The following is a 25,953-nucleotide window of genomic DNA, read 5'->3' on the forward strand; positions in this document are numbered from 1 at the left end:
GGCAGAATTGAAACATTCAATTAATTCTCTTTCTAGAAAAACACTAGAATGTAAACTCTTTGGAGCAGGAGTTTCATACGGTTTGTTCATTAACATATCCACAGGGCTTGAAACAGTGCTCAGCACATAGTAGATACTCAAAATATTTGTTGAATGAATGAATGAACAGGCAAGCAAGGCAACGGTTAGGGAAGATGGAAGGAAAGGTGAAGAGATAGACTGAGGAAGGCATGGCTTGCATGGCATCCTCCCAATCAGGATCCTGAATCAAGAATTCGCAGTAACCTTCAGACAGCTTCACATACTTCTCCCAACCCCTAGAAACTTACTTTGTTGAGGGCCCCGGCTCCTGTCAGAATTAAGTAAGAATTTTCAACCTGGATGGTTCTCTGTCCCAGCCGGACAAGGTAAGCCCCAATTCCAATGGCTCGGCATGTAACCTTAAAAAAAAAAAATTATTCAAGTCACATATTTATATCCCCTCCTAAGTGGTAGAAACTAAGGATCAGATATGTAAAACTCACATTAACAGAAATAAAAAAAAGAAATACTGCTTTTATAAAGTTTGTTTAATAACAATACTAAAAATAGAAATTTCCTGGTCAAGGAAAAGAAGATACAGAACTCATACAATGATTCAAGTATTAGCTCCTTTATGTCTCATATTTTTTGCCCATTTCACAGTTGCTTGGCATCGATATTAGAGGTATGAACAAATAAAGTAGTAAGAGGAGAAGAAATTTAAGCTGTTAAAACTCTGATAGAATATTTAGAGAAATAAATTAAACTAAAGGCTAAAAGTAGATATCAGGTTTATCTGGGAAATTCAATTATTTACACTATCCTATCTTCCCATGATTATCTACAATTAAAATCAAATTGTAGATATAAAAACTTTAAGAAATGCTCTTGTTTTGGATTGAATAGCAGGGATGGGGCAAAAAGAATCCCAGCTACACAGTCAGCTCTTCAAAAATTTCACATTCAGGCAAGATTTACCAGGCTAATGGTGATGATCTCATCATAGGCCAATGAGGCTTCTCCAGCAATCATTCCAGAACCTCGAAGGTTCTCTGCTCCAAGGCCCTCTTCCTTCCCAATAATATCAGTTATCTTGTACCTATTGGATATAGACATGCCAAATTAGGACAATTTAACACAACAGCAACAATCTTTTAAAAGAATAATCACCATTAAAAGGCTACTAAAAGCATACAGAAAGCATTCTGGAAGCTTATATATAACCTATAATCTTTACTCATGTATCTTTCCTTCGTAGCTTGGTTCCTCTTTTGTCTAGAGGCAATCCTATATAACAAAAGCCTAATATGCCAACTGTCCCTTCAATCAGGAGTTTGACCGCTCACTATGACATGCTCTGACCACCAGAGGGTGGCATGGAATATGGCAGGAATCAGTGATGTGGCACTGGCAGCAGGCAGCAGTGGAGGCGCTGCCAGCCCCGGTGGGCCCCAACGAGAACAGGACCACGCAGGATGGTGGAGAAGGTGAGCAGACAGCGCCAGGCCAAGGTGGGTACAAGGGGGACCAGATCGCCCCACCAATCGCCCTGCAGACGGTGACCAGCAGCAGCGGCGGGGGATGGGGCCACCGCTCGGCTCCCAATCACTGAGGGAGCCGGGCAGGGGCCGATGACTCAGGTAGAGGGGGGCGCACGGGGACCTGGGGGTCCCAGGGCCCAGAGGTCAGCTGGGACCTGCCCTTCCACACTAGACGCTCACGCTTCGATTGCCGGCCAGGCCTAGGGACTGCACCCGTGCATGAATTTCATGCACCAGGCCTCTAGTATGGTATAAAAGAAAGAGCAACGTCTAGAACTAAGTAGATATATTTAAATCCCTGCTCTGACACACACATCAATGTGACTTTGGGGATAACAATAACTTCTATAAAATGGGGAATGGGATAACAGTGTCTACCTCTAAGAGTTGACATGAGTTAAATTAAAGCAACAAGGGGAGGGTTTGCCACATAGATGGCTCTCAGATTTTAGAACAAATTTCTTAGAGGCAGAATCAATGCACATTTCTACAATAAGCAATAGCCATTAAATCATCAATTTCTGCTGTTACATAGGAACAAAAAAATCCAGAGGTGTAGTGAGAATGATAAGCCCACATTCTATAGTAAAAAATTCTCTCTCTTTCTAAGACAGGGATGAAGGGGAAAGTCAAGACAATGCACTCTTATCCCTACTCCTCTGTAAATATCAAGTGTATGCACGAGGGTTCCTGGCTACAGGCCTCTGGAGAGGCAGGTGGAATGTGTGTAGAAGTGAAATGCTGGCCAACTTGTCCAGAAAGCATCCTGTGGATCCAGTGGGAGCCACTCATCTGTCTTCTTGGCAGGGGATTAGGAGTGATAACTGATAATGGGAAATGGGAGATGGGGAATGCAACTAATAAAAGAAAGGAAAAATACAAAGTTAGAAGTAGAGATGGGCATATATTATTTATTGTTCCATGTGTACCCAGAAGGCTTGGCACTGGGCATAGTTTTATAAATTGAAATAATAAATAAGTATCCCATAGTGGCTCTTAAACTACTTTTTTTTTGCCCCCATATTTCTCTGCTCCCTTCTTTACTTCGAGCCCTCCATCAATTCCTTTTCTTTGTCCTTGCTATTGGTTTGTGACTTTGCATCTCTGCTTCCCAGTTTCCCTTGCCTTTCTATTTTTAGCTTCTCCCCCAAATTCTCCAATTCTTCCTTTGGCTCTATATCTAGACTCTAGCTTCTAGAGTTACATTACAGGTAAAGCTTATCTTCCTTAAGGAGTTAATGAGCCGCATTAATTTAGCAGAGGGCGGAGAGAGATTAATGTGTTCTTTTTATAAGATTCATAAGCCATACAGTCACAAACACTCATGGACCCAGTCAGCCTTCCCTGCAAAGCAGATCTTTTCCCTTCTGAGGACTGCACATTATTTCACAGGTGTTCATGATCTGTTAAGTGCCCTCTTCTTCCATTGTATTACATGGAAAAGAGTGAAAATTTCCCACATTCTGCTCTATGATCTGAGTTTTCTATCATTGAGGCTACCATTCTTTAAAGTAGTACCAAATTTTAATCTATATAATAAAAGCTTAAGGGACCATTATGGTGAAACAACCAGAACGACCAGTTGCTATGATGCGCACTGATCACCAGGGGGCAGATGCTCAATGCAGGAGCTGCCCCCTGGTGGTCAGTGTGCTCCCACAGGGGAGCGCCACTCAGCTAGAAGCCAGGCTCACGGCTGGCAAGCACAGCGGCGGTGGCGGCAGCCTCTCCCGCCTCCGCAGCAGCACTAAGGAGCAGTGAGCCGAGCGGTAAGGAGCAGCGAGCAAGTGGGCAGTAAGAAGCGAGGGGTCCCAGACTGCGAGAGGGATGTCCGACTGCTGGCTTAGGCTCGCTCCCCACGGCAGTCGGACATCCCCCAAGGGGTCCCGGATTGAGAGGGCACAGACAGGCCAGGATGAGGACACCCCCCCCCCCCCCGTCTCCCCAGTGCACAAATTTCATGCACCAGGCTTCTAGTCTTATATAATAAAAGGGTAATATGCAAATAGACCAAACGGCAGAACCGAACAACCAATCAAAGCATAATATGCTAATGATATGCTAAGACTGCTCAACAGCTTGCTATGATGTGCACTGACCACCAGGGAGCAGACAGTCAACAGGTCGACCAGTCACTATGACGTGCACTGACCACCAGGGGACAGATGCTCTGACCAGTAGGTTAGCTTGCTGCTGGGGTCTGGCCAACAGGACTGAGCAAGATGGGCCAGAAAAGCCCTGGAGCCCTCCCTTGGTCCCTCCCTGGCCTGATTGTGCACCAGTGGAGTCCCTTAGCCTGGACTGTGCCCTCTTGCAACCCGGGGCCCCTCGGGGGATGTTGGAGAGCTGGTTTCAGCCTGATCCCGCAGGCCACTCCCCTTGGGAGGGTACCAGACGCAGGGCTCATGGCTGGCGAGCGCTGCTGTGGCAGGGCGAGCCTCTCCCAATCGGGACTGATTGGGCACAAGCCCGAGGCAGGCACAGTGGGGCTGGGATGAGCGGGAGCAGTAGGTAGGAGCTGCAGGTGGTGTTGGACTGCAGGTTTTGGCCCAATCCTTGCAGGCCACCCAGAGGGACCCCACCTGTGCACGAAGTCGTGCACCAGGCCTCTGGTGTTGTAAAAACCTTTACATAGTGCAATAAATTAACAAAACACATTCATATATATCATTTTTAATCCTCACAACAATCCAGTGTGATAGGTAACACCACCTCCCTTATTAAAGACAATAACAGCAACAGCCAGGATTTTTAACTGTTTACTATGTGCTCATGCTATGCTAAGGGCTTTACATATATTAGTTTACTTGGCCTTCAACTTACAAATGAGGAAACTAAAGCTCAGAAAAGAAAAACAACTTGCTTTAACCAACTTCACTGGTAATAAAAAAAAATACCAGTTAAAATAACAAATTGTTTATATGTTATTTTATTAATTAACAATTGATATTGGCAAGGGTGGAGAAAAACTAAAGAGGAAAAACAAATCCTACCTAATAAAATGGTAATATGTAAATTACCATCACTCTGCTATGCCCACGATTGGGCCAGTGGGAGGCGCAGGGGGCGGGACTCGGGGTGGCCGGGGTAGCCGATTGGGCCAGCGTCTGCGCCATGGCTGTGCTGCGGCACAGAAGGGGCCTCTGGGGCAGCGAGCTCACGTCCCGCCGCGGACCATCAAAAGCGTGGGAGCTGGGTGCCTGTCTGCTCCGGCACCGGGCCTTTCGGAAGCCTCCGCCGTGCCGGAGGCTTCCGAAAGGCCTGGTTCACCAGCAGACAGGCACCCAGCTCCCCCGTGATCAAAAGCAAAAGCGTGTAGGGGACCCTACACGTGCATGATTCAATCATGCACTGGACCTCTAGTAGTATTATAAACTACCAGTGGGAGTGTAATATGAAATCATAAAAAAATATTTAAAATGGATATATTTTTAAACCAGTAATTCAGTTTCAGAAATTAACCCAAAGGAAATAGAGATACTCCTAAAAGTTTATATAACAAATGCTCAGCCCAGGGAGACTAACAGTGAAAGTTTGGAATAGTTTGAATGTTCATTTATGTTATATTCATTACAATGAAATACTATGAAACCATGTTATTCTCAAATAATATTTTTAAATATACAAAAATTTTCCCAAAGTAACTTTTAGTGAAAAGAACAAATTAACAAAAGTTTTCCTATTACAGCCCAATTATTAGGGGAAAAATACATATATGGAAAAGACAGCAAGAATATACTGCACATTAATAATTGTGTCTCTCGGCAAAATAAAAGAACAAACGAAATAGAAACAGACTCATTGATACAGAGAGTAGACTGATGATTGTCAGAGGAGAGAAGGGTTGGAGGGCTGGGTGAAAAGGTGTAGGGATTAAGAACTACAAACTGGTAGTTACAAAACAGTCACGGGAATGTAAAAAAAGTACAGCATAAGGAACACAGTCAATAATATTGTAATAGCCCTGGCCGGTTTGGCTCAGTGGATAGAGCATCAGCTTGCGAACCAAAGGGTCCCGGGTTCGATTCCAGTCAAGGGCATGTACCTTGGTTGCAGGCTCTTCCTGGCCTGGGCCCTGGTCAGGGCCCCTGCAGGAGGCAACCAGTCGATGTGTTTCTCTCACATTGATGTTTCTCTCTGTCTTTCCCTCTCTTCCATTCTCTCGAAAAATCAATGGAAAAATATCCTCAGGTGAGGATTAACAAAAACAAACAAACAAAAAATAAATAAAGGTGATTAAATGTTTATAAAAAATAATAATATTGTAATAATTATGTACAATACAAGGTGGGTACTTAAAATATCAGCGGTAAACCACTTTGTAAGATATATGATTGTTTAACTACTATGCCGTATACCTGAAATTAATACAAAATAATATTGAATGTAAACTGTAATTGAAAAATAACATTAATAAATATTGTGTCGCTAGGTAAGATTGTAGCTGATTTTTATTTTTTATTCATAATTGTTTACATGTTCTGACTTTTATAAAATGAATAAATATTATAAATATAATTAAGGTTTTTCAAGTAAGTGGTAGACCTCAAATACAAACCTAAAACCTCTAAATATGTAACAAGCAATCTTCATTGCTCTTCAAGGTCATGACTAGGATAGTAGGGAAAAAATAATCATATTCTCCTTCCTCTAATCCAGGGCCAAATTATTCTGATACATATATACCTACCTGGATTCTCCTTCATCCTCCACATGTTCACAATGGACAGAGTTGAGAGCACTGACTCTCTTATAATCTTGAGGGGTCAGATACAAATATTTGTATCCCTGTGAAGCACAAATAGTTAACTCATTATCTGCCATCACCACATAACCAGAGGACACAGCAAAGCATGCATAATGCAGCTTGTTCCAAAGCTAGCTTTAAATTGCCACATCACTTCTTAGAGTTACTGTCTAATAGATTACTAGCATAGACAGTTCTCCTTTGAAAGATGGAAGTGCCTATTTCTCCAGTCACTGACTGTCTGTCCTTGAAACAAGATGTCTTGTAGCTGCAATGCCAAGTGTATTCCATTTATTTCATTTTCACTAGGGTTAAAGGGTCACTTTCTGATCTCTAGTGACACCTCTATTAAAGACATAAACACAAAATTAAAGAATTATGTGAATTACTATGCTCCACTTTCTCAAATCCATAATATCATAAAAATATAAATGGGTATGGGATAATTGAAAGAATCACAATATTGGATATTCAATATTAAAATCAGCAGTCTATGCAGTGCTAATAATCAGTAACCACTGAACTCAAGCCTTTTGCTTTTTTAAATAAACAACTCCTAATGCCTATTTACATTTTAAAAATTATACTAACATTTCATAATTGATTTACTTTTATACATACAAATATATACTCACATACGAAGTAGAGTTATATGATAGTGTGTTTAATTTAAGTGAATTAGTCACTCAGCCAAAAAAAAAGTAAACAGAGAAAAACATTTTAAATACTTTGAGAAATTATGCCCACCATTTAACTCAATGAATTAGAAGCTACATTTAGGCAGACACAGTGAATATAATATGGAAGAGACATGAATCTGCCATTGACTTTGCATGACTTATGACGAGAACACTTTGTAGCACTGAGTATCATTAGTATGCCAGTCAGCATATATTTATTGAGTGCCTATTATGTGCAAGATACGAAAATGGAAAAATGGAAACGAACAAAACAGATAAAAATTTCTGGCCTTATGGAACTTATCTTCTAGTAAGAGAGAACACGTACAAACTAAATAAGTAAAACACAGATAATGGGAATAATGTTTTACAAAAAATAAAACACAATATCACCAAAGAAGGCTTCATTGAAAGTGTCAGTTGAGCAAAGACCTGGAGAACTGAAGAAATGAGACATGAGGATATTGGGGGAGGGAGGGGAAACATTTTAACCAGAAGGAACCACAAGTGCAAAAGTACTGAGGCATGAGTGTGCCTAGCGGGTTCAAGGTAAGTATTTGTATGCTAAAGGGGTAGACCCAGTAGAGAGGGGGAAAATGATGGTACAAGAAGCAGGGGTGGTGGGGGGGGGGGGGGGGAGGAAGGGTGAGATGTGTTGATCTACATCTTTAAGTTGGCAAGAAGAGAAAGGATCAAGTGAACAAGAGGAGGGATTGGCCTTAGACAGGAGCAGGGACCATTCTCCTAAAGTACAGGAGAGACAATGGAGAGTAAGGGCACAGATGCAGATATGTGGGAGCTTGTGAAAGCTGTCTTCAAATTGCTTCTGGTTTTTTTTGGTGTGTTTTTTTTCAGTAAATTGGACAACAAGGTCATCAGCTAAGAGTGAGGATGGGAGAAGGTGTTAAAAGTTTGAGGAGAGAGAAGAAGATGTAAGACTATCATTCAAAAGGTCGGTAAACTTGAATTTAAAGACCAGTCAACAGCACTTGGTATTTTTCTCTATCAATGTTCAGCTAAGTAGGTTCAGGTATGGGAGTAGGTGGAGAGAGCTGGATTTAAACAGGGCTGTAAAGGCATAGAGTAAGCAGAATGAAGACAGAAGCCAAAAAGTTGAGGGTGTAGGAAAGGTGGTACCTATAATGTGATTATAATAAGTAACCTATGATTGACCTTAGAATTTAAGCTGGATAGAAATAAAATGAGGATGTAAGGAAGAAGTGAGTAACAGATGAAGGGTAGTAGGATTAATAGTTGTAGGTCCTGGTGGGTTCAAAGGATTGCTGGACTTGGGTACTGAAGAAAGTGAGCTGCAAAGATAGGATGGAGGAGAGGCAAAGAAAGGGAAGCTTGAAAGTGAGATTATGGGAATGAGAGGCTAGGATGTCCCAGCAACTAAGAGGCAAAGGTTGAGAGGGAGTGACTAAGGTTGGGGAACACTATAATAAGCAGCAGCGGCAATATGGCACAGTCTGATGACATTGGATTCAAAGACAGAGGTTTTCAGAGAAAGGAGGGAAAAGGGTCTGGAAATAGCAACGAGGCACAAGGAAGACGCTGTTCCCCTTCCAGGCCTGAGAACACAAAAACAGAGAAATCACTCACTTCCTAAGAGGGCTATAAAGGAAGCAGTGTATTTAAAGGACAGGCAGGTTTTAAGTAGAATACAGGCTGGAGAACAGAGAAGAAGCTGAGGATATAAGGGATGTTGCTGATGACTGACAATAAGTTCCGGAAGCCACAGTGGAATAGTTTAAAGACAGACATTTTTTGTATAGCATGTCACATGCTAATACATACCTACTATTTCACATAGTGTTCAACCATAAAATCAGCAATATATCTTCAGAGATGGAGAAAAAACCAGGTGAACATATTGAGAGACAATTTGTTTCCAACATGGTTCACCATCAATACTGGCTTTCAAATTTAAACCTCTGCCTCTCCCCCACCTCTCTACACATGTACACACACATATGCATAACCATATAGTGTCTTGAAGTATTATTTTTCCTTAGTTTGTACCTTGTAAGGATCCTCAGGATCTACCCAGGCCACATGAAACATATGACGAATTTCTTCTGCCAATCCAATTCTTGCTCCACTGTTGGCTGCTACATAGATGCGTGGGATACCCTCTGCCCTGGCAAGCTCAGAAGCTCTGAGAAACAGCAAATCCTCCTGGGGCCCAAAGGACCCAATTCGGTATGTGATGTCATTGCCAATAACAATGATATCTCGGCCTTCTGGATACTCAGGACTTTTAAGGGTCATTTTCCAAGCCACCATGCCAATCTGCAAAAGCAAAAACAAACAAATAAATACGAGCTTCTTACATGCTGATTTTCTTTGTGGGTTCCTTGAAAGTATCAGACACAGACTTCATGTAGATATCCATACACATTGCTAAAGAGCCAAGCTCCCTGTGAGAAACTAGAACACATATTCTAGCATATTTCTTTAGATCATGTTGAAAACAGCTGGTTTCCTGTGTATTTCAGTTATCTCAATTCCATCTTTGGGCCTGCTCAAAGAGGTAAAAAACAAAACAAAAAAGAAACCAAAGCCAAAATGTACTCAGAATCCCTGTGGAAGAATGCCATGGCACTGGGAATTAATTCCAGAACTCCTGAACTTACATTATCTACTAAGACACTAGTTCATTTTTCTTTTCTTTTTCTTTTTTTAGATTCTTTCCTAGAAATCTTCAACATATGGAAGGACAGGAAGAGGATCACCTCTCATGGACTGCATAACTTTTGTGATTCTGCATCCTTTTACTGTCCTCTAGCATTTGGTAGGAACAGCAACATTCTTCACTGGCTTGCTTCAGGTATCTTCCATTTCTGCAAGAATGTAATATAGCTCTGCATCGCATTCTTGTGAGCACCTCTTGTCACTTTCTCCCAGAACCAGAAAACCAAAGGATGCAAGGAACTAATCTCTTGCTGCACTACGATCTATGTAAATCTCTGCTCTCTGTTCAGCAGCATCTGACCAGCCACACAAATAAATGATATTGACTTAAAAGGCAGGGGTGACATGTCTCTTCCCAAATCCTCACAGCCCTCTCCTCTTTTAATCTCCTTCTATATGAGAACTAGTCAATCCTACTACTTGTTTATTCGCTAGTTCCATTTCTTTTCTGTTCACTCACATTCCAGTTACAGCTGCAGTTTTTCATGTCTGCCTGTCTGTTTCCCTATACCTGGATAGAGAATGTTTTCCATCCCCCATCCCATTTCTATCTTCTTTTCCTTCCCACCCCCAGTACTCGCCCCCAAACACAAAGCCCACCAGATGAGCATTCCTGGTCCTGCCTAATGGAGCCCAGCCACATCTGCAGCCATGGTCCCTCATCCCCAGGCTGCTGCATTTCACCTCATTGGGGAGCCGGCCATCAAGAAGGACCATTAACAGATGTAAATAGCAGCATCCCTGGAAAGCCACATGCATCACCCAGACTCAACCGGGCCAGTGATCATAAGCTCTGAGTACACATTCCTCAATCCAATTGCACATCCACCGTAATCAGGCTGGTTGAAGCTTCCCACACAGCTATTTGTGATTCTTGGCACTAAGAAATATATATATGAAGCACCTACAGATGAATATAAGCTATTTAAAGTATTATACCATTGGCAAAATACAAATCAAAAAATGGATATAACACACAGAAAAAAAATCCAATCACCTTCTGAGATCAGATATTACTTTATCTGCTCATTAAAGACAGAAAGGAAAGAGAAACAGATAATCTAAAAAAATAGTACAGAGAAACTCCAAATATCAGGGTAATTTTGGTCATGGTTTTAAGAAGCTGGTTAAGAGAACGCCTATGTGGGAGAAATATTTTACCTGCCTTCTCACGTGGCCCTCTAACCCAACATCTCTTCTGTTACTCAGGAAGGAAAAGCTATTTTCTCTAAATGCATCTGTAGTTAGAAAGACCCCATTTTACACCAAATTTTGTGATATATTAACCTTAGCCACCTAGGCCAGAAGCAACTTAGATGTAAGCCCTGAAGAATTTACTTCAGCATTTGCATGCTAATGCAAACATTGTGTCTAGGTGGCAGTGGGCAGGCAAATAATACTCTTCTCTTTTGTTATTACCTGGGGACTCTAACTGTGTCACTCTGGCAGTCAGTTCAGCAACTGGCCAGGTCATTATGCTTGCAATATTGACTTCTAATTAGGTGTCAACCCAGCAGCACCAAGAACACACTACTCTTTATCAATGTTCTTTCCAAAGTTAATTCCTCATCAATGGTCCCCCTCTCCCCTAAAACTGTACCCTTACAGAATGGAGAGTGCTAGCCCAGTCTTAGCATAGTGAGACTCCTTAGTGGAAGAGATAAACACCTAAGAAAGCACCTATTGCTCAATTTACACTAAAATTTAGATATTATTGCTAATCAAATGATAGGTTATATAATGGTAGCATTGGCTTTGAAGTCAAACAAACGCATCCACACCCAGGCCTTATCACTTATTAACTGTGTGACTTGTGAAAATTACTTCATTGTGTCTCAGTGTCCCCACATACAAAATTAATAGCACCTATAGGTTTGATGTACAAACTATTAGAATTAGCATCATGAAAAGTTTTGTTCCTTTCTCTCTTCTCAACCTATCTAAATCTACCCATTCAAAAAGGTTCATTCAAATTCCATTTCCTTAGTAAAGCTTCCCCTAGCCTAAAGTGACCCTTTTCTTCTCTGATCTCCTACTAAGACTTTCATGTAGAGAACTTATTTGATAATTAATCATATACTGCCTAGGACTGCTTTGAGCTTGCCAGTTTGAGCCATTATATCATCTCCAGTGCCTAGCAGGGTCTCTACACATAATATGGGAGTAATAAATATTTGTTGATTCCATAGTCATTTCATTTTTAAAATGACACTTGGAAAACAGTCATCACCAAGGGCTTAGAACATTGTCCATGTCTCTAGGGATCACAGAACAACAGTTCTAAACATTAATCAACTATTTATTTTTTTTAATATCAAGAATACTAGTAGCTACCATTAATCGAACATCTATGACATGCTGTACTATACTAAATGTTGACCAATATGGTCAACATTTAAAAGTTAAAAGTTTAAGTTGGGTATGTCAGCCTGTGTTGTTTCAAATCTCAGCTTTATACTAGATGTATAACCTTGGACCAGTCATTTAAATTGGTCTAGTCTGAATTTTTCCAATTATAAAATGGGGATAACAGTATCTTTCTGGAGGGATTGTTGCGAGGAACACCACATTAGATTAGCACAGAGACTGTCTTATAAAAATCCTCAAATAATAGCTATTATTATTATTAACTCAAAAGCAGCTGTTATTATTGCCATGAGAAAACTAAGGCACAGAAAAATTAACCATTCCTTATAGCTGTTATGAATTAGCTGAAACACCATGGAAAGATAAGTATCAACTATAATACACATACATGTCATTGAAACCTAAATGCAAAATATGGTTTCCTGGACTGGATCCTGGAACAGAAAAAGGAAATTACTGGAAAAACCCGGTGAAATCCAAAACAAGGTCTGTAGTTTATTGAATAGTATTGTACCAACATTACTTTCTTAGTTTTTATAATTATACTATGGCTATGTAAGATGTAAACATTAGGAGATGCTGGCTAAAGGGTATATGGGAATTCTCTGTACTATCTTTGCAACTTTTCTACAAATTAAAATATTTTAAGACAAAAAGTTAAAATAATAAATGGCATCGTGAAAACTTTTTTGAAGGGAAGTAAATTGTCTAGTGAGGTCATTGCTATTGATTTGGACTGCCTTATAAAATGACTATGAAGACTATAAATAGCATTCAAAAATACCCACGATGTAATACTAAATGTGAGGAAGCAGTGTAACAAAATTGTATGTATACTACAATAACAAACAAAAAAATAAAAAAGTGTGATGGTAAAGGGCACAGACTCAGAAGCCAGATTTGCTGACCATAAATCTAATAGAATCCGACTCTGCCAGAATAGAGATTTAGTTTTCTTTCCACATAACCTTAGGTAAGTTACTAACTTCTATGCATCTCAGTTTCCTTATCAGTAAAATGGGGGAATAATAACCTACTCTATAAATTTGTGAGGATTAAATACATGGTAAACCTTAGAACAGTACCTGGTACATAGTAAATGCATAGTAAATATTACAACACTAACTTTTTGTGAGGGAAAAACAGAAATAAAGGACATAGCAAAATGAGAAGATAGTTATTTTAGGATGATGGGATTGTGTGTGTGTGTGTGTTTTTCCCCATTATCCAAAGTTTCTTTAATATGTTTGCATTGCAGTGATAAACATTTTATAAAACAAAAATGTAATTGAAAAAGGATACCAAGTACCTCTTCACTGGGTGACAGGTACATGGGAATTTATATCATTATCTCTACTCTAGTGTATGTTTAAACATTTCCATCATTTAAAAAAATTTTAAGCGGAAAAAAAAATCTCACCAAACTAATGGAGTTTCATATTTTATAAGAGATGACTCTAAATTTTAGCCATACTACAACACAGATCATATTTTATAATGAAAGAGAGATATAAACTTATGAAAATTAAAAACCAAGACTTACCTCAAAGGGAGAAGAATATCAGGAACTGTCTTCATTTGCTGAAAATATCATTTCACTTTTTAAAAAAGGAAATGTTCTACAGTGATGTGGTAGAATGCAAACATATGTATATATAGGTTTATACAATATTAATATCTCTACCTGAGAAGTAACTGCTTCAGTGTTTTTCTGGTCTGATGGTTAAATACATATTTATGCTTTAAAGTCAATATTTGTACACCAGACAAGAACAGTGCCTATCAGCTAAATACATATTTAGGACTGTACCACATGTATTACAAACATGCACTAAAATCGAAAGCTTCTATTTATACAGAGCCTTTCATCTTGAAGGGGGCTAAAGAGCTTTACAAACATATGTACATAAAGGGACGTTTGCACTGACAGGCAGGCAAGGTATCAATCCACCCACTCCCCTATTTCTTCCAGCAGACCAGAGAGGAACACATGGTGCCCACAGCTGCAGGCCTGTAACAGCTGCACAGACAGGGAACACAATGATCCACGTTGCGATGCGCAGTCACTGAAAGAGGGCTTCGATCTGAAAGCAGCAACTGCTCTCCAGTGCAGAAGCACCACAGCCACTTCCAAATTTGTGTTTTTAAATTATTCTCTACCAAACTCAACTAACTAATCACTTGACAAAATGGAATCTGATACTGCAAATGGTTTCTGAATGCAAAATACTTCCTGTCTGATGATGAAAACTAGGTTGAAAAACGCTTCTTCCTGCCCTTGTTAGATGTAGAGAGAGAGAGAAAAAAAAGGGTCACAATATTCAGGAGAAATGGTTCAAAATATTCCATCTAAGAATAGCTTTGTCTCAGCGGATGGGGTCATTACTTCAAAAGACAGTCATATTCCTCCCACTCCCTCCCATTTAATTAGGACACTAAGTTTCTTAGTCAAATTACTTTATATAGAGGGGTCTATCTATATTATCCTATATAATAAAAGGCTAATATGCAAATAGACCAAACGGTGGAACAAGCGCACAACTGGTCGCTATGACATGTGCTGACCACCAGGGGGTGTGCGTGGGCTTCGGCAGCAGGCAGCAGATCTTGGAACATGGCGGGCGTCTGCCACAGCGGGATGGTAGAGCAGGTGAGTGGGGGCGCCAGACCAAGGCAGGGTGCCGGTCGCTGTCATCAGGATGAGCCTCTGGTGGTTACTGAAAATTCTTTGCTCCTGCATGCCGCGGTCCCGCCCGGCGCTTGCACCTGCTGCCGGCGCTGGCCCCACTTACACCCGCTGCTGGCCTCAATTGCTTGGCGCCGTCAGTGGGTGCAAGCTGCGGCTGCAAGCCCTGATTGCCCCTCAGGGCTTCTCCACCTCCCCTGCTCCTGAGGGGCGATCGGGGCGGCAACTGCCACTGGCACTCACTGCCCGCGACAGCCCCGCTTGCACCTGCTGCTCGTGCTGGCCCCAATCGCTCTGTGCCATCAGCAGGTGCAAGCAGGGCCTGCGCCATCAGCATGTGGGAGCAGTGGGAGTGGAGCTGCCAGCAGACAGAGGACTGGGGGCCACGGTGGGAATAGCCGGGCCGGGGTGCGGAGGATGGGCTGAGACCCACCCCTATACCCACCGCAGCCTCGTGACACAGTTCCTTTCAAGGTACACAAATTCGTGCACTGGGCCCCTAGTATATACATAATGGAGATCTGATACTGGAAATTGTGCAATCACTATAAAAGCATACACAAAGTGCGACAATGTGATTAGGAATACGACACTCACTGATTTTACCTAAGCCCAAGTTGCCTTGTATATTAACTGAAAAATAATAATCATCATCACTGAATCCCCTTGTGGCTTCTCTCTACCTCGCACATTTTTATGCAGGTGAAACCTAGTGAAAAAGGCCACTTCAGGACTAAGGGTTAAGGAAGCAACAAAAGGGCAACATGTAGCCACAGGGGGCTATAAGGAGAGTGAGTGCATAGTGCAGAATGAGCTTCAGACTCAGGCTCTTGGTCCTGGCGGTGTCAGCAACTTCTTTCCCCAACTGCTGCCTTGCTGAGGCACTGACTAACCAAGTGGTTCTAGCCACTACTGCCAATTATGTTTTCATTAATATAGCTATAAATCGTTGGAAAATACTTTATTTCAGATGATTTTTTATAATAGAATGTTCTTAGCAATTAGCAAGTTTCTTAAGGTTAGGGTTATCAAACTAATTAGCTTAAAGCAAAAAAGGGATACAGACCAAAAGGGTTACTGTGAATAAGATAAGGAAAAACAGAAATAAATATTTGTTTTCCTTCTACAATTTCTAAGGAAGAAAATATTTCTTTGGCCACCGTCTGATTCTGGAATAAACACGTGCCAAGTGAGGGAGGAGGGAGCGGGGAGGAGAAAGCAGAAGACAACAGTCTTATTTAACTGTTTTTATGTGGGCAAAATGATTTGTGCCACAGTATTTCCATAAGAAGTGGGACCATTATTTTCCTGTAGAAACACATTTGGTTTGAAAAGTATCACTGGACAGGACGTGAAAATCAAACCGAATGAATTATTCACAAGCTCCGATCAGAGGTGATCATTATTTCTGATGCTCCGAACAGTGATTAGGATTCTGCGCTGAGATGTCATTTTCTTACTGAGTAACACCAGCGATATAGAAAGACATTATCTATCTATCCATATATGTATTTTTTTCTCCTGGGAGGACTTTGGTTTAATGTTACTATAACAGAAACTAAAAACATGATAATATTAACCTTTATTCTGATGGTGCCCATAAATGCCATTAGTTTGACACAAAGTGTCAACACTAATTATGACCCAAAGTTAACACCAAAATTGATATCAACATTAATTCTACTATCAGTGTGAACAGAATGTGCAAATGCACACATACACACACATACACATATACACACTCACACACTTTCCAAAGCTGCTGTTACTACAAAATAAAACAATATTAAGCTCAATAAAGAAATCTGAAGAGAAAGCTAAGGGACAAAACAAGAGAGGATTTTGTTTTTAAGGATATAAGAAGCATCCATCAACTTTAGCTATGCTGTGGGAAGCAGAAAGGAAATAGCATATCTTTGCCACGATTGTCTTTCTTGTATCTATCGCCTCATTTTAGGTTCAGTTGTAATAATATAAAGGTTAGACTGTGGCTGAGATGTTGCAGCTTTACTTTCCATGCTAAAAGTCTAAAAGTTGAGTTTTTCTGGCAAAGCCTCCAGCAGCTATTGTTCTACTACTGCTACTGCCAGAAAGATAACTATCCTGCAAGGCCCTGGAGCAGCATACAAAGACTCCTAGAATGGCATGACAATTGCCAGAGGGAAAGAGAGCTGGGGGAGGTAGGAGAGGGTAAGGGGGGATAAATAGTGATGGAAGGAGACTTGACTTGGGGTGGTGAACACATAATACAATATGCAGGTGATGTATTCTAGAATTGTACCCCTGAAACCTATATATTTTTATTAACAAATGTCACCCAATAAAGTCAATTTAAAAAATTAAAAAAGAGATTCCTAGAATGTTAGAGCTGAATTGGACCTAAGCATCATTTGCATCATAAAGGAGAAAAAACTAAGACCCCAGAGAGAAGGAATCTAAACTTGAGTTCCTTTATAGACACATAATAAAATGTTACCTTTCCCCACTTTTGTATCCTGCATGGAATATTAAATCTTCACTTTAATTAGATACTATAAAAAATAATTATAATTTTAACCCATGTAAGAATCTCATGGAAAAACATACTTAATGAAATATTAGAAAATACTGTGCAGGTGTTAAAAATGTGTATTTTTAAACCATATGGCAATGTAATATTTGACTTAATTTGTGCTGAGAAAAACCATGGTGAAAAAATGTCAATGCCTTTCCATATTGTATTACCTGCTGGAGAGCATGTTCCATTGCCTAGTTTGTATGATCACATAAAAGAGCTGAAAACAATTAACAGCTGAAAAAAACCTTCTTACATGCTTGGATAATTCAAAAATGGCTGAACAAACTTACTCAACCCTTCTAAAAACCAATAAAAGGATAAAAAAAATATCATTTTTAGAGCAAAAATTTTTTATCCCAGAGATAACTTAAAAAATGTTACCAAATATTAGAAACAATAATTTTGAACAGGGGAATTATTTCTTTCTGTAATGTTTATATACTTGAAACCACATTAATTTTATACACATGCACACAATGCTTTAATAAATATACCAATTTTTACAAAAGCATGCAATGGAGCACATACAAGCCAGTGGTATTTGAGAAATGGGACATAGGAGTAACTGGTTGATATGGCAATTAACCAACTTGGCCTACGACAGTTCCAGAAGCCTTGCCCATTAGTCACGTAAACGAATGTTGAACTCTGATGCTCCACGCTACACCTCATCCTCTGGTGTCATCTGTTGCTATCCTGATGTTCATTATTGCCTCTGATTGGAATTGGGTAAAGTTTATTGACATAGGGCACCGTATCACATCCTTTTCCCGTAAAAATCTTAAAATTTGAGATGTATGAAAATGCTGGCAAGTACATTCTCTTGTTTAAAGGCTATCTTGAGGACGTACTGTTGAAAGGAACTAGGGAGCCCTTCACGCATGCTGCATTAGTCACTAATGGATACATTAGGATTTTTCAAAGCCAGTCAAGTTCATTGGGCCTTGGTTTGCTACTAATGAAATGAGTCAAACTCAACTAATCAACCTGATGAGCAATCTCCAACACCAATAACAGTCATTCGGAAGGAATTCTAAGGAAAGTATATGCATCCCCAAAGAACAGTGTTAGAAATTCATTAAAAGTAATTCCATGGCAGGAAGAGCAATGTTTCAAAATCAGCCTTAATGTTTCTCTAATAAGGGACTCAACTTTGGTTCTGAGGATCATTTCAGACAAAAAGAAACATTTTAGACATAACCAAATGTGCTCACTTAGAACAAGGGTAACAGAAGAGAGAGTGCACAATTTTAAGTAAAACTATCTTACCACATATTCCATAATATGTCTCTTACTATACTTGAAATTTCTATCTTACTAGGTACATTCTCCCATCTTCAGGGATAGATTGGTAGCAAGGACCATTAGTCTCTTTGTATAACTTGAACAATCAGTGCACAGACCACAGTCCTGTTTTTCAGAACCACTTTTATCAGGTCTATTTCAGAGTTCACCTTCAGCACACTACAATACAAATATGCCTCTTTCCCAACATATATCTAAAAGACTGACATGGACTCAATTTCCACACCCAGCATGAAAAGGTAAACTGATTTCAAAAGAATGAAATGAAAGCACAGTAAAAATTCATCCAAATGAGGTTCACATTCACTGAGCTATTCTGAGGTTAAATCGAGTAAAACAATACACAAAAGTCTAATGTTAAACTAGAAAAATATTTGGGTTCTGTGTGCAAGAGAAATGGTCACACTTTCCTTATTCAAGCCCACACACATATACATATTCTCTGCACCCAGAATTTCTAAACATAATGGGTTCCACTAGAATCTGAATCCAGGATAACCCAAGCAATTCCTTTGAGAGTATGGAAAATGTCAACCAAGTGAATTAAGACAGAGGGTAATGGTAGTTTTTCTAAAATAAGAGATCCTCTGTGTTAGGAAGTCCAGCCTCGAACTGTCAAGATGAATCTACTATTTCTTCCAATATTTTAGGTTTATATAAGCTTACCAAACGTCCTTTCCCTACCCAACTCCTAATTTATTTTATACTCAAATTAGAGATTCCAAAGGATTATAGCAACACGTAAGGAACAGTATCAAAATGGTAAGATTTGTTTAAGCTGGTCAGAAAATGTAGAGGTATTTGTCAGAACACTCTCCATATTCTTTTGTATGTTTGAAATATTTTATAGTAAAATATTAAAGAGACTGGACATCAGCACACGGTCAATTACATATGGGCAAGGCTGAGCAGTTCTAGAATTCCTGATCACCAACAGTTCACCTCCAAGAATATAAAACGGAACTAAAACCAAGATACCAGTTATGATGGCAGCTAGTCTTTAATTTACACTATTTTTTTTCCCCCCTCGATCATCCTCTTTCTAAAAATTATTTCCTATCAAAATGTGTACAGCCATGATGTAAAATTCAACAGACTTCCACCCCAAAGAGTTAAAAATGCAATTGCATGTTGTAGGAACACGAGGCAAAGCCTACCAATCCAACTGAAAAAAAAGGGGGGGGAGGACACTGCTGGATTTGCCTCACCAAACAAGGCAAATCAAGAGGCTTGTCTGAATGCTAAGCTGCAGAGAAGGAAAAACCCTGACACCTAGTGCCCATCGGAAAAAATGAAGCCTTGGAGCCCCTATAATGATTTAAGTGTGGTAGTGTGTGCACAAGTGACCATAAAATTGCACTCAATTTGGAATATACCTATCTCCCAAAAAAATGCTATGGAAAAAATGTAATACTATGCAAAAATTCCAGTATCTAAAGATCAATCCTTTTTGGAGTACACATCTTATACCTAATTGTTTCTAAACACAGCATCTTCTTCTCATCTCAGTTTTTCATTATGACAGGAGTGATGAGAGGGAATGAATGGGTTCATATTGTTTAAAAGGCCAAGTTCTGAAATAATGTGAACAGGATTGTAAGTCCTATCCTCACTAAAATTACTATGAAAGGTGCATCTCTCTCGTATCTTTCCTCATTGCCTGATTTAGAAATTTGTGATCTAGTTAACAGAGCTGTTAAAGGAAATAGAATAAAAGAATGCTAATAACATTTCAGAATAAATAACATAGTCTCAAGAGGGCTAGTGTTTTCTTTGTCTACCAGGCAAAGTTAAGTTGTTCTCTGTCAAGTCCGTTACAGCCTTGGCTTGATCTTAGCCTGAGCCTTTTAATAACAGGATTCTGTGCGAAAAGCAGCTGCACTGAATTGTGAACTTTACTTAAAATGTTCCCACCTGCAATTACAACTTCCAACAAATGATCAAAACAGGTTTGCAAACAAAGAGGAAAATGAAAACAATTCCTCCAAAAGTGAGATGTGGGAAGAGCAGAACTGTTGTTTGGCTGCATTGCTTCTTTACTCAGGCTCAACAGCACACATTCATCGAGCTGTGTATTTACATACAGTGCCCATCAATGTAGCATCATGAACTCAGCTAGAAGTGGAATCAGTTTAGTATATGCTGCAATCATATTTTCCTTAATTTTCATCTTTAAACTATTAAAAAAATTCTGGACAACTCATCTTTGGAGCTATCTGCAAGTAATGCAGATTTGGTCTGCATCTCTTTATTCCTACTCTAAATTCATACTAAACGCAATGCCATTCAAATCTGACAATGAGAAAAATGTATTCTCCTACAACTTTCATCATGCATCGTGGCATTCCTTCAGTTACACCTTTCTTGATGGCGGAGGGACAGCTAGGAAAACAGAAAGGAGAACGTAGCTAATACCACGTCAGAAAAGCGCTGTTTCTCCTGCTTTTATTAACATGGGCACAGTGTTCAAAATGCAGGTCACATCTTTGCTGAAACAGCCAATATTCCTCCTCAAATGGCAAACAAGTTACCTAAAACTAAATGGAACTGAATTGTTCCAACTCCTGGACCCATCACCATTTTACCCATTTACTGTCCTGGAAAGAAAAAATAAGGAAGACTGGCCACACATATAGCCAATGGTCTGATAAGTGTAGGTTTTCTGCCTCTGATTATGGGGAAACGCATCTCAATTCCCGGGGAAACTCTGCAGGAATCTCTTGTTTTACTTTTATTCCTATATCCATACCCATGTGGTAGCTTTTAAACCCCGAAACTCCAATCTTTCAAGGTAATGCAATATCACCCACAATGATGGCCAGGTAGAACCGTCACCTTTAGAGAACACCACATTATAACGATTTAATGTCAATGTAGCATCAATGCATTTACATTGAGCCTTGGCTCTCAGGACATTAACAGGTCAATTTTTTATTCCTTTTTTAATAAAACAATTTTACAAGTCCCTGTTCAGATGCCCATTCTCTGTGGGACAGGACAGATTTGCTCCAAATCTCATCAGCATGAGCTCTTTTCTTTCCCCTCACATCATTCTTGGGTAAAATGTAGGGTGCCAGGCTCATGACAAACTTGTCTCTTTGGCCAAAGAAAATTAAACTGCAATAGCTGAAAGTCAACTTGCCCTGATAACACTGGGCTTGGCATGAGGAAATACATCCTATTGACAGCGCGTCTTCTCTTAGGCGGAGCTGTCCCTCAGAGTTCTGACTGCTGAAACTTCATCTTTAGATTGGTCAGTCTCTCAGTGGACATGCTCCATTGTATGTTCAAGCTATTGGTAACAGAATTTGGTACTAATACCCCAACCTCATTCCTGTCATGCAGTGCCCCATAATCTAGCTATGGCCACTGACTGACTTCACCAGCCATCCCAGGCATTACTCACTAACAGCTCACAAAAGAACATTGGTCTCACTCCTCCTGAGCTCAAAGACTCCGAAATAGCGAGCTAACGCTCAGCCTCAATTCTAGTCAATCATTTGAAGAAAAGGAAAAGAGAAAATAGGCAACAAAGGAGGGAAAAGAATAAAAGAAGAAAGTGAGAACTGACAAAAAGAAAAAAAAAAATGTTTACTATTATTCGATTTCAAGATTGGGCAAAGGGAAACGTGGTTCCTAATACTGACTTTGCTATTACCAGCGATAGTATAAGACATCCCTTTTCCATCAAGGTTTGTTGGGTCCTAAAAGGGTTAAAAAAAACCTTTAATTTTTTTTTATTCGTGTGTGTGTGTGTGTGTGTGTGTGTGTGTGTGGTCTTTGGGTACAGAGTCCGGTATAATAAGACTATTTGTATTCATACTGGCAGAGTAAACACTACATGTTCATGCCCAGGCAGCTCTGTGCTTGTAATTTCAGCAAGAACAGAGCTCTGTCCCTCTGGGACTTCACTATTCCCCTAGTCTCCATTCGCTCAAACACAGAATGAGAGCAGAGAGAAAGCAGGAGAGAAAGATCATGGCAAGAGGTTTCAAATAGCACTGCAGCTAGCTTGCACGTGGCCAAAAATCTCGTTTTGTGTTTTAATTACATTAGTTAAAACCGTTTCTCTCAGCTCCGTGTTCACAAGGGTGCCTTCTGTTCCTAAAGACGACACTGTTCAATGAAGAAGAATTTAAGTCTAGCACAATGAAGCTTTTCTCCGCTCTTGAGGGGCTCATTGAGTACATGCTACACACAGCGGCACAAACGTCTACTTCAACTTTGTGTGCTAATGAGTATATACCTACCCTTGTCAAAATTCTATGCATCCTTCCTCCCTAGTTTCTTGCCTTTTCTATTTCAAAGTGTTAGATTAAAAGAACTCCTACAAGTCTGATACTCTCCATCTGGTCCTTGATTGCATCCATCTTAATACTAAATCATATGCTTTGGCATCCTCTGGTGCACTTACTGAAACAGCCATACACCTTATACATATAGGAACGTTTTTTATAAGATACTGCATAAGCCCTGGCCGGTTTGGCTCAGTGGATAGAGCGTTGGCCTGTGGACTCAAGGGTCCCGAGTTCGATTCTGGTCAAGGGCATGTACCTTGGTTGCGGGCACATACCCAGTGGGGAGTGTGCAGGAGGCAGCTGATTGATGTTTCTCTCTCATCGATGTTTCTAACTCTCTATCCCTCTCCCTTTCTCTCTGTAAAAAATTAATAAAATATATATATATTTTTAAAAGATACTGCATAAAATGAAAACAATTGTGTTTTATCTCCAAAGGTCTACCCAGCCTGTTTATGGTGAACACGAGGTGAAGATTACTCCTTCTAAGGAAGGAGATTTTTCTAGGGTTATTATTTAAGGTTGACATAAAAACATATCTCTTTTTAGGTTTATGACTATTATCATTGTTGGACATAGGGTATTGGGCAAAATATGATAATATCATTATTATTAGTGCACAACAGGAGAAAGGTCTCCAAGGCTAGAAAATGCATTCTTGAATAACTATCAGCAATGGGTTCTCTGTTACTTTTTTCCTTTTTCTTTTTTTAAATATATTTTCATTGATTTCAGAGAGGAAGGGAGAGGGAGAGATAGAAACATCAATGATGAGCCAAAACCGGTTTGGCTCAGTGGATAGAGCATCGGGCCTGCGGACTGAAGGGTCCCAGGTTCGATTCCGGTTGAGGGCATGTGCCTTGGTTGCGGGCGCATCCCCAGTAGGGGGTGTGCAGGAGGCAGCTGATCGATGTTTCTAACTCTCTATCCCTCTCTCTCTTCCTCTCTGTAAAAAATCAATAAAATATATTAAAAAAAAAAAAAAGAAACATCAATGATGAGAAAGAATCATTGACCAGATGCCTCCTGTACGCCCCCCACTGGGGACTGAGCCCACAATCCAGGCATGTGCCCTTGGCCGGAATTGAACCTGGGGCCCTTCAGTCTACAGGCCAATGCTCTATCCACTGAGCCAAACCAGCTAGGGCTCTGTTACTTTCTTTTATGTTGAAACGCCTGATTCTGAATGAGTCCCTTTAAGGATATATTTACCATGCTCACAATAACATCAGATCAAATTACCTGAGCATAAAATAGATATCCAAATAAAGAAAAACATTACACAAAAAAACAGTACTTTAAATGCTCTTATTATAGAAAATGTCAAAAATTTCAAACATATACAATAAGTGAGAAAATAATCTATTCCGTATCTATCATCTAGCTTCAATAACAACTCATGGCTGATTCTGTTTCATCCATAGTCCCACATTCATGCCCCATTATTTTGAAGTCAATTCTATATATCAGATAATTTCATCTGTAGTTATTTTAGTATGTATATTTAATAGAAAAACACTATTTAAGAAAACAAAATTGTAATATCATTTTAAAATAAAATAGTATCATTATCACACCTACAAAATTAAACAATAATTCTGTAATAACCAGTTAATGTTCTCTCTCTAAAGAATTCTACCAATAAGACTGCCTACTACTTGGATCTGAATTAACACCATTTAATGACCATTCCATGAAAAGCTGATACTGGTGGGCACAGAACTAAGAAAGGGGGGAAAGGGACTCAACTACTTGCCTCATTTCCTCCTGGAAGCCTGTTCATGTGGACCAGTTGACCTTGATCATCCAATACAAGCTCAGTGTAGGTCAATATGTCAGAAGGCAGAGGAGGTGATGGAAGGAATGCTTGAGTGGACATAGACTCCCAGAGTTTGATCAGGGACTAGTGGAGGAGAGAAGTTTTACTAATCAATGACAATTAGAATTTCAACATATATAAAAATGAAAAGATTTGGCCATTCTCAGTTAAAATATATTTGTTATTGCCCTGGCTGGTGTTGCTCAGTAGTTAAGAGTGTTTGCCCTCAAACTGAAGGGTCTCAGGTTCAATTTCCGGCCCCAGTTGGGGCACATACAGGAAGCAACCAATTGATGTATTTCTCTCATGTCCGCGTTTCTCCTTCTCTATCTCTCCCCCACTTCCACTCTCTCTAAAAATCAATGGGAAAAAATATCCTCGGGCGAGCATAAAAGATTTATTATTTTTCACATAAAGTATTTTACATGCCAAAAATCAGGCATTTTTCCAATACAATCAAACTACTGAGCGGTTCTGAATCAGCACTAGAGCAATTAACAAATATACTAAACCTAACTATATCCTTGGAAATTAAAATAAGAAAGTATTATCAATCCTCCTTAAAACAAAATGAAGAAAATTCTTAGAGAAACCTGGTAATAGAAGAATAACCAGGAAAATGACATAACACTTGACCAATACAAAGAAATCCCAAGAGGCAAAAATAAAGTTTCTACTAGAGGTTCAGGAGGAGCACCCTTTTTCTAATAACTTTTAAGAGCTACAGGCTCATAAACAGGAATTAGTTCACTAGAGGTGTATGACTATTTGTAAATGCACACATCAATTCTGCTCAAATTTAAGAAAAACAGCTAGCTACACCTACCCATTTAGAAACCATCATGATTTCCATTTCCAACTTCCTATTATCAAAACAAGTGCCTCATGAAGTAGGAACTAGTTGTTTCTTTGCTTACCTCAAAGCAACATTTAAAGACAATATGACTCATTCATATTTAGATGTCCTAATCACTCCATTTATGTCTATTCTATAGAAAGAATTATATAGAATGTGATCTCTACTTATAGCATTGGCATGGGGCAAGAAAACCAACACTCAACTTTTAGACTAACAATGCCAGTGATACTGAATGACGGTAGCTACATTTCAACAGAGAGAACTTGTAAGTAAGTAGTTACATAAGGAAATCTCTTGTATTTGTGAGTAATACAGGAATTACATATAGACTATTTACCAACGCTACATATATTACCTTAGTAAAATTCAAATATAG

The 25,953-nt window shown here is 39.6% G+C and overlaps 1 protein-coding gene across 9 annotated transcripts in view; it reads right to left on the reverse strand.

Annotated features, from left to right (window-relative positions):
* Positions 1 to 25,953, reverse strand: part of ACACA (acetyl-CoA carboxylase alpha) — a 247,263-nt gene that overhangs the window by 59,148 nt on the left and 162,162 nt on the right. For all 9 annotated transcript variants that reach the window (XM_079797353.1, XM_079797348.1, XM_079797349.1 and 6 more), the window contains 5 exons: positions 24,656 to 24,802; positions 9,015 to 9,284; positions 6,253 to 6,350; positions 1,000 to 1,120; positions 330 to 440 (listed from right to left, as the gene is read on the reverse strand). In XM_079797353.1, coding sequence (XP_079653479.1) covers positions 330 to 440; positions 1,000 to 1,120; positions 6,253 to 6,350; positions 9,015 to 9,284; positions 24,656 to 24,802 — 747 coding nt within the window. The remainder of the gene's footprint in view (positions 1 to 329; positions 441 to 999; positions 1,121 to 6,252; positions 6,351 to 9,014; positions 9,285 to 24,655; positions 24,803 to 25,953) is intronic.

The sequence above is a fragment of the Cnephaeus nilssonii genome (genome assembly GCF_951640355.1).
Source record: "Cnephaeus nilssonii genome assembly, chromosome: 19".
NCBI classification, from domain to species: domain Eukaryota; kingdom Metazoa; phylum Chordata; class Mammalia; order Chiroptera; family Vespertilionidae; genus Cnephaeus; species Cnephaeus nilssonii.